The sequence below is a fragment of the Penicillium argentinense genome (genome assembly GCF_028826775.1).
Source record: "Penicillium argentinense strain IBT 30761 chromosome Unknown utg000004l_segment0_segment0, whole genome shotgun sequence".
NCBI classification, from domain to species: Eukaryota; Fungi; Ascomycota; class Eurotiomycetes; order Eurotiales; family Aspergillaceae; genus Penicillium; species Penicillium argentinense.
The window spans coordinates 1,444,667-1,457,403 of NW_026622663.1; the positions used below are offsets into that span (position 1 = coordinate 1,444,667).

Consider the following 12,737-nt stretch of genomic DNA (forward strand, 5'->3'; position numbering starts at 1 on the left):
GGTCAATTGTTGACGTAGAGGAGATGGGTTGTCTATTGGGTTAACCCGGTTTATACACATAAAACACCATAACCAGTCGTGAATGCATCGCTTTTAACGAAAGGGGGTATTCAGGGGAAAGGAAATGACAAAGGAAAAGGGGTATTTCCAAAACAGACAACAGAACCACCGAATATCCGAACAAAACGAAACATAGCAACAAGAAGATCAAACATTTACGGATACCATCGACCCCATGCTGGATTCGGCGGACCTGGACCACGCGGAATCTGCGGCACAGGACCTCTGGATAAGGCACTCGGTGGCGGCTCCAAGTCAAACGGATTGCTGCGAATACTCGCCCGTCTCTTGGGCGTGACGAGCCTAGAAATTGGAGTCTCGTCGCCGGGACCGGGGAGCGTTCCCGTACTTCCATCGGGGTAGTAGGTACTTCCGCCCTGGGAGCTGTGGGACGAGTAATCGTAAGACTCTATGAACTTGAGTCCGCCTTCCCAGGATGATTGCGAGTAGATGGATACGCTGCGGCTAGGCGGGGACACCTCGATAGTGGGACCATCTTCTGGATCCGAGAGAGGGTCGTCAGTGAAGCGCTGGGAGTATTGGTTGCGGAGGTATGCTCTATCCAGCGAGAGGTCTTGGTTTGAGGCTGCCAATGCGGGATTTGGCCGGGTATCTGGGTTGGAGTAACTACGTAGTGGTGGGAAGACGGGAGCTGAAGGAATGGAGTCGGATCGCACCATGGGCCAGGATGGCTGGCGGTTATGCAGGAATGCACGAGTAGAGCCAACTGAGTTGTTTCGAAGGAGGCTTTTTCGGCTGGGCTGGCGGCGGTGGACGGCATTTCGTCGCCTCCGACGGATGAGGAAGCAGGCTAGCAAGGTCAGAGCTAAGAATACTGCTCCCCCTAGGGCGCTGCCGACGATTGTGCCCACTTTGTGGTTGCCAGAGTTACTTTTTGAAGAGTCGGAATCCACTCCGGAGGTCGAGCCGGATATCACGCTTGCCAGAGGTGATGCCGTGGGTGTACGAGACGAGGATGAGGATGAGGATGAGTTCGTCGTAGATGACTGGATTCCCGTGCTTGCGGGTTGGCTCGTAATGACTTGGAACCCCAGAGCAGTGGAAGACTGAGAGCTCAGTGTGCTTGCCCGGGTGATCATTGATGAATCGGTGCTTGATGAGCTCGAGACCGAGATCAATGGTGCCGCACCAGATTCGCTCGTCTGGACACTAGTATACGACTGCGCCAATGCCGTTGATGAGAATTCGGTGCTGTAGCTAACCGACTGATCACTCGTACTCCATGGTGGAAGCGAGGAGGAAATGGGAGTTGTCGATGGCGTCTGCTGTGCAGGCTCCTGTTGAGTCTCGGAACGAGTACTAGACCTCTCCGACCACGATGATTCTGACCAATGCGTTGATGACGGAGTAGTCTCCGTTTGTACAGTCTCTGACTGAGCGACAGTGCTCAGCCGAGACTTCACCACCTGCGTTGTCACCGGGACATTGGCAATAGTGGTGACTTCCGTATAGGTCCAGGTTGGACGCGCCGTCTCCGTCAGGAACGATGTGAGGGTGACAAGAGATGGACCAGCATCTGTCGACGACACCGCCAGCGGCGTCTGAGTGGTAAAGTCTGGAATCGAAGCAGACGATCCTACCGACGAGGCATTCCACATGTCGTCCGAGCCCGCAGGCCGGGAGCAAAAAAAAGATCGACGACCGGGTTCGCGCAGAGAATCTTTCACACAAGCAGCGGAGCCAAAGGCCTTTGTATGCGTGCAGAATCCCTACAAAGAACCGGTCAATCCTCTGTCGATCCCACTCTTTGTTTCTGCAACAACGGCGCAAGTGACACACCGCGACCATAGTCTCGATGGAGACCGTCCACGACGCACCCAGGAGGCCTCCGTACTGGATCTTGGGCTAAAAATTTGGGGTCTGTCGTAACTCCCCAGGCCGGATAGAGGGGCCGAAAGGGAGACTCTGCAACGTCACGCCCGATGCCCATGCCGCACGCTTTATACGGAGCTGGGGGGCTTGAAGTAACTCAAGGCCATTGGGTGTTTCATGTTGGGCCGTTGGCGCTTCCCCATGTGCGAGTGCAGACAGCGCTTAGCAGCCATGAGGGCACTCGGCCCAATGAGACGGCATGCAGCGAAGCGAGCAGGTCGATCAGAACCCCCGCGGGCGAGCAAATGTGATACTTCTGCAGTGACCAGTCGTTTCTGCTGGTTTCTGCGCCGATCGGAAAAAACGGGCGAAACAGAGGGTGGTTTCGAGTTGCCTAATGGACTGGTCCAACCACGCGTGTTTCAGCCGGGAGGACAGACCGGTCTCGCCAGCAGGATAGAGGAGAGGGAGGCCATGGCGGAGATGAGCCTTCTTCTGCGTCTGTTCAATAGTACGTATTATGTAGTAGTACTATTGTATGAAGCCGTGTATTGGAAGCAATGCGAACTACTGCGGAAGAGGGAAATTCCCCACCGGCCAAAGTACGACCTGAACTCCGCCTGGGGCAGTTTGTCAACATCCCCTCCTCCTGCTGCTGTCCCCCCATGTCAGCACCGTGTATGATCGCTCTGTGCAGATTTACTCACCATGTTTGGTTGGGGTCCTGGCCTGGGTAAGTCGTCCGAACCCCCTGCTACCCGGAATGCGGGCGCTACACGCTGCCCCCGACAGCCCTGCAGAACCACACACTCGTGCCCGACGTCCTGGAGACAGGGCTCCCATTGCATCCCCTTGCTGACCCGGTCACTGCCTCGCCAGCCCTACCGTCAGCGTCTTCCGAACCTGAAAGGGAACGCAAACCCCCCACCGACCCAACCCCGCTTGACTTCCCCGTCTACCACCTCCCCCAACCTGTCCCCGAGTCCGAATGTACCCTCCAAGAGTTGTTTGGCCTGCTGGCCTCGATCAAGCGCCCACAGGACATCTCGCTGGACCGCTTTAAGCCTCTGAATCTCCAGGTCGAGTCCGATGTCGATGTCCGTCGCATGTTCCCCGACGACCAGGCGCAGTCCCTGGCTCCGCTGCCGTGGGACGATGAGCCCGAGATCCAGCCCGAGAGCAGCGAGCCCCCTTCCCGTCCGTTGATGAGCAATGGGCTGCCCTACCCGCCGAAAGAGCGCTTCGAGATTCTGCGGAAGGAATTGTTGCTGGACAACGACGATACCTTTCGTGAGATGGCCCGGTTGCCCCCGCGTGAGGGGCGGACCCGCGTCCGGGTCACGCAGTCCAGGAAGTTCTGGACGGGCTTGGAGCGTGTGGCACAGTATTGGGATTCCAGTCTCGACAATTACTTCGATCGACCCGCGAGCCCGACGCCGACACCGCCATCCAATGACGACGGATCCAAGGAGGACAAAATGCAGACGGACGACGCCACCCCCGCCTCCGGCTCGGGCCATTCAAAAATGGATGTGGACCAGCCAGAGGCTGCAGCAGAATCCAATGGCACGGCGGAAGATGGAACGACGCCTCATCCGTCAGTGAGAATGTATACTGGTCGCCGTATCGGCTCGGGGACGGAGATGCCCGATGAACTGCGTGACGAGACCATCCGCGCCTTCGTGGAAATGGCAGCCTGGCCCTTTGGATGCCAGGTCTGTGTTCCTACGCTCCCACCACGACTGACGGTGAAGAGCCTTCTTTTCCCGGTGCGGCAGTCCTTCCAGGTTGCTCGGTCTCCGCGAGACCGCCAGGTGGCCCGCAACGGCATCTTGGAAGGACCTGTCCTCATCGCCCAATGTCGCCCAGAGACTGCATTCCGCGCCACCGGCGACGACGTGGGAGGAGGAATCGGAGAAGTGTGCGACTTGTTCCGTGAAGTGGGCGGCATGCTCTTGGCTGCTCAGGAGCGTGCACGAGAGGGAGCCACCGAGCTGCGTCCCGGAGAAGGAAAGTGGTGGACCACAAGACCGCGTTTCGGCGGTGCCCCCAATGATCACATCTTGGACGATTTGGTCAAGGGACATGGAATGCATGGCATGCCGTTGCCAGACTCGATGCTCGGAGAAGGTAAGTCCGAGCCCTCAGTTCCCGCGCAGGAAGTGGAGAGCGCTCGCAAGCGTCATAAATTCGAGCATCCATTTGTCACGTCTCTATCACGCAAGCCGAGTGCGATGCGCAAGCTCTCCAGCGGTGAGAAATGGAAGATCCTGCAGCCTGGTCCAAGTCTGTGGGATAAGCGCATGAGATATATGCAGATTGGCAAGGTTCCGGAGAGCCCATATGACGACGTAAGTCGAGACCATCTACGTTGAACCACATCATCTTCCCCCGCTAAAATCATTTACCACTACCACAGATCTACATGGTGTCGTCAATCAACCACCATATTTCGATCCTACACCTCCGGATCCACAAGCGATACTTGCAGGCTCTCACTTTTGGTGAAAGTGACTTCCCTGCAGAGCCCGCCGACACAGACCACCCTTGGCACGTTCTGAAGCTGCAGCGCAGCAGATGGTACGATCTACTTGATGCAAACGATCGTGTCGACGGATTGAAATGCGTCTGGCGTCTTTTCCATTACCAGTTGCGCAAGGTTTAGCGAGTACAGGGTATATCGGCACGGTGAAACGTCGCACTCTATTTGAAGTCGGCAGTACGGCCACAGCCTCATGAACATCCATGAGTTTATTTCATATTCAAAGATGCAGCGCATAATGTACATAGAAAGACCTGTGATGGCTCGGTCTCGAATGCATTTACAACTGCACCTCGGCTGCAATTGACGTCTGCTCCTAGCACGTCGCCTCGAGGTCCTGGTGATGCGTTTCTACATAGAATCAAAGACACTTCTTATCTTCAGACTCAGAGCAAGGCTTGGCTACCCTAGGCACATTACATCACATTAAGGACTTGTCACTTGGAAAACGCGGCTCACGATCGACGCATTAGTGCAAGATTGTGTGGGGGCCCCCGATGACAGCCTCAACAATCACTTCTTGAATAATCAAACTCATCCTGATGAAACAAAAGATGAACGAACTTGGAAAAGGGCAGGGGAGTGGATTCTCAGCTCCTCATCCTCCCATGCCCAGTATCAATACTCCTGATCGGCCAGATCAAGTTTAACTAGCGCAAAAGACGCGGAGGCTGCGTACTTCGAAGTGCCCTACGACTTGTTCCACCACGCAGACGAGCTCTCACTCTACCTTCCAAAATATTCTCCTCGGCTGAGCAAGTTTCAAAAATACAAGAACCAAGAACAATGTCCCCTTTTCGACCTTCTACCACGAAAAATTAGAGACCGGATATACCACCAGCTTCTCGTGGGAAAAACAATTCGCCTTCGAAGGTATCACAGAAGCTTCTATCTGAGACAAACTCATGACGATGGCTGCGTCGATGTGGAGCCCGATGTACCGAAGCACAGGCTGGGACACCTATTAACCTGTCGAAGCATGTAAGTACAACACTTCAACCAAGTTATAGAATAACCAGGACCGCGGTAGAACTAATTCAACATCACAATATATTCCGAAACCGAAATACCCTCTACAAAAACACCACCACCTTCCAACTAGACGACGGCGCAACGTCCGCCTTCCTACTCCCAGCCCAACTCCACCACACATTCCTCCCATAACGACTATCGTCAATAAAAGAAACCGACAAGCTCGTAACCCTAACGGAAGTAGGTTTCCTAATCTAATATGAAAGCCTGTGGAAGTCTGATAATGATAAGAATGGGGTATGGTATCCTACTCCGAATAACTCCTGGGAAATCCTGAATACGGTGAAAGGACTGCGCAAGATGCGCGTGTGCGTGTACCGTAATATGTCTTTCTGCAGCGATTTTCTCTTGATAATCCATTTATGGGGTCGGAGGCAGAGATTCTGAAGCCGTTGATGGAGCTTGTCTGGGTGCCGGATTTTGAGGACTGTTGGAGGGGCAGAATTGGTTGGGGAGGGGATTTTATAAATTATTGTAGTTGTTGAAAGGAGATCGAGTTTCGTTCTTTTGTGGATTGACGTAAATTGTTTGCGGTGATGATGTCGGATTGTCGTCTGAGGTTTAGAGCTACTTTCCCTAGGGCTTCCTTTCTCTTACAATACCCTTCTTCCTTTATCACCCATCTCGTTTCTTCCCAGACGCTAGATTCTTTGTTATTTTCAGATCCTCTGAATGCTTTTCCTTTCCTTTACTTTTTGCACCCTTTTCCCTTCTGTGGCCTCCACTTCCTCCTAATCTCCCTCTTCTTCAACCTCCTCTTTAACCTCTTCCTCCTTTCCTTCTTCAACCTCCTTCAATATTCTCAGGGCTGTACGTGTTCTCCTTGAGAGCACCTCTATCCAGTACCATTCATGACCTTGACTGACTCTTTTTACCGCCCATTACTACTAGGTCTCAGCAAAAAACTTCCTTTATATAAGAATGCTAAATTTATGGGTCAAAACCACACCTTCCCTCCTGAACCCTTTTTGGTATCGTCCCGGCTTCCAGATGGCTCTTCACCCATGTGGTCAGCAGCATTGATGAAGGTTGCGAATCGCTCTCCAACTCAGTGAATGTGCCGAATGCGCTCCAAAAGTCCTAGCGCTATTTCATCGAGTTCAGGAAATGCTTTCCTCCATTCTCGGCATCGGTACCCCCTGTCTAAAACTGCGGAGGCAATTATGCTGTGCAGACAATTTATTCAGGACTACCGAGTTTGCTGTCTGTATCGGTTACAAATCATCGGTTTATCCATGTGTGAAACATCTTTCCCACTATCTTCACGCGCTTTATGATGCGTCCCTGAAAATTCTGACTTTGGTTTCCAATAAAAGCCCAATTGAGCAAAAATTCAGTTACAATACCGAGAGGTTTTGCTCGCCAAGAAGGTTCGAACCGGGTGCTCGTTCATCACGGTTGCATGTTTGGTCAACGAGAAAGTTGGGGTACGGGGCTGATAGCCAAATTACTGGCATCGCTCGGTGAAGCTGAGTTTTCTACTTCTGAAATCACTTCACTACATTCACTACGAGGCTTAGGTCATCGCGAACCTTTGCAAGCATAGTGAAACTTGACAGGTATTTGACTCGTCTTCGGTTTTTCACTACCTCGACGACACCTAGACAATCCACCTACCTCGCGGGTCTTCAACTCGTCTTCAAGAACCGGCGCCGACACATAAGATATGGATGGTTATACTTCAAGTTGAATTTATGCCTTTGATGTCGCCGCGGTATAGGCAGACATACTCATGTGTTGACCCAGGTGAAATGCTCAGATATGGTCGCTCTCCAGGCTATTATGCATCAGGGACTCAAGTTGCACCTTCACCAATCCTAGGCATGGCCAGGATTCTCAACAGCTGCCAAAATCCTCAACAGCGGCATCTATTAGACGACTCACCTACTGTCGCAACAACTGTTACTTAATTCGCCAAGTGTGGACAGGATTCAGGTTTCCATACAGCAGCAGCGACTATTTATGGCCTTGATTTCCGCAGCGTCTCTTTCATCTGGCGAGCTACAGGGCCTGCACTTGCACCAAACGAATGGCGAATCGCCCAGCAATTTTCGAACCAACTATACGTTGAACAACCCCCAAGCCTGTGGCCGTTGCGAGGACTGTTGATTTTGAATAAACATCCGTGATGGCGTTTGGATGCATTGCCTTATTGTGGACCAGAGGCAGGCGGTCTATACGTGCAGTGCACACAAACATAATGCACCCTTTTATTTCCCTAGCCATTTTTCAGAGCCGACACAGGCAGAATAATTGCTCATCGGGCGCGCGCATGTTCCAGTGTAGGTTTCAGCGTATGTGTGGCCAGCAATGCAGTTACCGTGGGCATTTGGTCCATTTCTTTCGTGATCTTGGTCGTATCTATGACCAATTACTGAGCATTGAATTTTTAGTGCTATGTTTCACAGAGTTCGAGCGGAGAGCGTATGGAGCAAGGTTTCTCGAAAGTACTAACTGAACTCTTGTGGATGCTGTCGACCATGTACTACGTAGGATCGCAAAACTCGTCCTATCTGTAGTATTCATACGCGCCAGCTAACACTGTACCAAAACATACGAAAAGAAACAGCCACTTGTATTGCCATCTCAATTTTTCCTTACTTTAAGATATCTTAAGATATCTGCAGTAGTTATAGCTCTATTAACACGCTGGTCCCAGCGTCCCAGCTGGCTGGGACGCGCTACCCGGGGAACTGGCAACACAGTGGGCGGATCTAGGGAGTACTTCCACTCCCGTCGCCAGATCTATGTCTGGAGTTACCAACCTCTCAATCCTGGAGCATAAACCAGCCACCAAATTGTTTCATTCTGGCACTCCCAGCACCCGCGACAGCAGCACGATCTTAGACAAATCAACAATTCCTGAATACAGTGCTTTTGACCCTTACACGTAACACTTACAGCACTTCGTACACAAAGATACCGATGAGACAATCGCATACAACCCAAGACAGCCCCGTATTTCAACCTCTGCTAGCGTCGACAAAAGTTCCGCCCCCATCCATCCATCCTTCCTTCGTTGGATGCCTACCTCAGTACTCTGGGAACTCCGCTGGTGAGTCCAGAGGGAAAGGGGAGAGAGCGCATCATCGCAGACGAAGTGTTTTCGATCCCCCAATAACCACCCAATCAGTCACAACACTCGAGTCTCCTCCGATCGAACGTGAACAAGCTCTCACACGCCCAGCCCCTCGCCATCCAAACCTTCCAGCCACCCGCGGAGGTATTCGGACCAACGAAGAATGGAGATCGCGAATGATCTTAGAATCAAGAAGATTGCGAAAGAAGTATTCCAGGCCTGGGACTCGCGGAGAGCCGATGTGATGAATCGCATTCCGGGCTCTTCACGCAAAAGGAGGTCCGGTGGGGAGAGCGTGGATTGGGGGAGAAATGGGGGCTAGTTTAGTTCACGTTTTGCGCGGGCCCCAGCGGCGATTATTTTCCGAGCGATCACGTTTTGATTCTTTGATGTTTCCACCATGATCAATGACGCTCCAGAATAAGATGAGCATTTCCAAACGAAGGTGACCTCCCATACACACACTAATTTCATCCCCAGCACTGTGCATAGCGGACATGATTCCATTCCAGACAAGACAAAGTGAAGTCGGATCGCTGCTGCAACATGCCCCACCTCCGGGCTGGGGTTGATTTCTCTCCCCGTAACTTTCCAGCATACGGGGTTCGCTTATCGGGGCGGTCTGCATTCCCTGTTTTGCGCAAGTCTCGCGATGCAGGTGTACATCATGATGTCTCGCTGGTGCGGAGTTGCTGCAGTCTGATGCTTGCCGAGGCGGGCGCATGTAGAGGCGATCGGTTAGGCGACGGCCGTGGAGATCGTTGGTTGCTGCAGCCACCTGGGATGTATTGTGATCTCAACTAGCGTGGGCTGGCTGTGAGGGATTGTTCTTGTGTTCTTGATCACACGCTACATCCTTACATCCATGCAAAAGTGTGGACAAGGTGCTGGTGGAGGAGTTGGGGAGGAATTGTAGAATTTGCGGTTCGTGCTATTGCAATCTGAGGAGTATCTGGTTGCTTTTGATGCTGCTGTGTGGTAGTAGAGAATGCGATCAGCTGGTGATTGAAGCACCTGTTTGCTTGATAGGATGTGAAGCCGAAGGACCGAAGCGGAAATATATACATCGGGTTACAGCGCTTGCGAATATATTTCTGAAGAAAGCATACTGCAACACCCGAATCTCCGACAAACATCGAATGCAAGCGTTAAAATCGAGTAATCTGAAGAACAAACATTTCAATATCAAGATTATACCAAGCTATCTCCTGGTAGATACCAGGATCGTATCGCATTCAACAACTTGCTTTTTCTGGGCTACCATTTCATCTCATTTATTCGACCAGCCCACACCCTGGTTTCTGCCTGAACATACCACCTGACTACATCCCGTTTGTCGCATTAACGGTTCTATGTGATTGTTGTAAGCCGATGCCAATACCCGTTTCCTGCCAGGTGTCGGTTCATGCACATTCATCACGCACCCACATACTATGAACTACTGGTAATTGCCGAATTCGGCTGGTAGCAATCAGCTCAGTTTGGAATCGAAGCGATTGTTCGCCGCAGAGGCTTCTTTACAGAGCATAGCGAGAAAGTGGCAAGACAAGATCAAATCAATAGTCAATGCTATGACTCGTAGACTCTACGATTAAGGGATGATCGACTGTGCTCGCACCTCCGTCGCATCCAATGAACTTCCAAGTACGGCACTTCATCCGTCTTGTAACTCGACAGATTCAAACCCACGTACGTAGTGCTTTCCTGATGGAGTGCCTCAAAACCTAATAAAATTTCGAGATTCGATCGCTTTCGCAGAATTGCCGGGGACCTCGGGAAAAGCCAACGGGATAATTTCGTACTTTTGCATCTCCATCCCGCGCTTTGAGCTTTTTTCGCTTATCCCTTCCTGCGCGGGTACTCCAAACAAACACTCACTTCAGGACATATGAAATCAAAATATGTGGGAGTGAAACCACAGACGATACTACGAAGCAAGTGAGCTGCGATGCAAAATCCAAATGACCGGATTCAATGCAGGATGCTCTTTTCGGCGATGCAGCCCCAATGACTTGCGTGAATCATCTGTAGAGTTCCCGAGGGACGGGATTTGGGCCTGGTCTACACCAGAAAAGTACAAGCACCATCACCTAGCAGGGCCCTAAATCAGTCGCAGTGGAGGATGGCCGAGTTTGACTTTCACAACCCCCACATCGGCAGATGCGGGACTCGACGCTCCGCTACCACTCTCTGGAAGGAAAAAGAATCGGTGTAGATGTGGAAGGCTGAGCAGAACAGCACACATCCACAAAATAGACTTCTTTGGTAGATGCGAGTCTGACCATTTCGATCCCGCCGACCTGTTGCGCTGCACATCTCCCATACGGGATGGCCCAGGGTGTTGATACAATGCAGGGAAGCATCTGCAAGATCCCCGATTGAGTTGGGAGCGGTCGCAATCAGGGTATTCCTGATTTCCCTTGCATACATGAACAGACCAACCGTTCCTGCGAGGCTTGACGATTTCAATGTTTGTTTGCATCTTTCCCCCTTGGGGCGGGGAGGCAACACGAATGCAGCGTAAGGAGCTCTCGATGCCAAAGTCTGATGTACAAGGCTGGAGAAGCAATGATCAATTCCAGACTTGGCCCAGCTCGAGTATAGGAGGGATGGAGGATCGGATTGAACCCTCTGACCGGACTAGCATTTCCAGAGTAAAGACCGCGCTCGTATCGGTCGATCGTGACAGAGCCTCTTGTGAAGAACTGCACAGAACCACATGGGACTGGGTCCACGTGGGGATGCCAGGCTTGTATGTCAGTACGTACGAGTCACAATCAAGACAGTGACAGCGACAGCGACAGTGACAGCTGGTCTTGCGGGTGTCATATCGGTCTCGTGCGACGTATCAGTTTCGCGAGTGGCGAGGGAAATACCGCAGAGACGAGCGCGGCCAGAGGGGGCGCGTGTTCCTGCGCTGTGCGACGTGTATAGATCACATTTTCATGTGGGGTGAAATGAAAGGGTATTTCGGTCACTCCGAATACCACTCCACCTTTGCGCGCGACTCGTGTGTATGAAACGAGTACTGTACGTACTTTCTGGTATTTCTCTGCTCATGTACAGTACGCTGTACACAAATGTTGTGGAAGATGTAGTTCGGGTTGTTGCGCGGGAACCCACCGGCAATAGCCCACGCTCCAGCTCGGACCAGATTATGTCCAAACCAACACTGACCAGTGGACTGGCCAATGGACAGACCAGGGGTTCAGATCCAAGGCCACAGACGCTTGCACGGCCAATCCCGCTGCCATTGCAGAACTGGGGCGCCGCGCTTTGCGAGATCAGAGTTCCTATTTTCAGCTCGGCCGCGCAGCCGATCGGCTCGCACGCGCGAATCAGCGAACTCCATCGCTGATAAATCGTTGCTCTCGGTACATTTGTCCGCCAGACGCGAATACCTCTCTTTTCGAGACGACATGCGATGGCCTAGAGGTACTCTGGAGGGTCTGAAGGATGTGTCCCATGCCGATGTCAGTGCTATTATTACCATTGCCATTCATTTTTACCAGTGGGTAGTATCCATCCCCAGCATTCCGACAGAGCACAACGTATGGTACACATGGAAAGCGAGCTGAGATACCGACAGGATTCCTTTCGGACGAGATTGATATGCATGGAATATGTTGAATTTGTGATTTCTGAAAAGGGGGAAAGATGGTCGTGATCCACCAGTCCTACATCCAGTAGTAGCTACCAGCAGCTGTTGGTATTGACCAGCCTCATCTCCGCGCATTCCAGATCATCCCCTCCTCTATTGACAATACAACAATTTGTCAGACATCATCCTCAACCTCCGCGGATTATAATTCCCTTTCCTACCGGAGACCCTTCTTGAGCATTCAATGCGACCGTGGAATCTGCACCCGCCACAGCCGCATCGGCTCGCAGATCTCTCGCACCTCTGTCTTGGGCAGACGCTAGGACTGAGACCTGCCGGAAATACTGGAAAATGCAAGTCAAGTCCGTGATTTCGCAAATACCACCCGAAGCAGAGAAATGGAATTGTACGCTATCGGGGCTCTAGGGGCTGTAGGGAGCTCTCATGCGATATGCTGATGATGGGAAAATGAACATGAAATTGAAATGCTGAGATTCCAGGGGAAGATCATCTTCTCCAGGTAGGACATTCCACTAGTCTCGTGAACTCCACAATTGGCTTTTATTGGATGGCGGGGAGGTGTCGTGCAT

At 51.9% G+C, this 12,737-nt stretch overlaps 3 protein-coding genes across 3 annotated transcripts; 2 read left to right on the forward strand and 1 right to left on the reverse strand.

Annotated features, from left to right (window-relative positions):
* Positions 1 to 215: 215 nt before the first annotated feature.
* Positions 216 to 1,679, reverse strand: N7532_003472 (uncharacterized protein; the record flags this gene model as incomplete). The annotated part of the gene is made up of 1 exon (XM_056615966.1): positions 216 to 1,679. One exon carries the CDS (start codon positions 1,677 to 1,679, stop codon positions 216 to 218), a length of 1,464 nt encoding a protein of 487 aa, XP_056476323.1.
* A 922-nt stretch (positions 1,680 to 2,601) lies between these two features.
* Positions 2,602 to 4,558, forward strand: N7532_003473 (uncharacterized protein; the record flags this gene model as incomplete). The annotated part of the gene is made up of 3 exons (XM_056615967.1): positions 2,602 to 2,626; positions 2,686 to 4,244; positions 4,313 to 4,558. 3 exons carry the CDS (start codon positions 2,602 to 2,604, stop codon positions 4,556 to 4,558), a joined length of 1,830 nt encoding a protein of 609 aa, XP_056476324.1.
* A 6,707-nt stretch (positions 4,559 to 11,265) lies between these two features.
* On the forward strand, positions 11,266 to 11,904 carry N7532_003474 (uncharacterized protein; the record flags this gene model as incomplete). Its single annotated transcript, XM_056615968.1, has 3 exons — positions 11,266 to 11,298; positions 11,357 to 11,556; positions 11,613 to 11,904. 3 exons carry the CDS (start codon positions 11,266 to 11,268, stop codon positions 11,902 to 11,904), a joined length of 525 nt encoding a protein of 174 aa, XP_056476325.1.
* Positions 11,905 to 12,737: the final 833 nt, after the last annotated feature.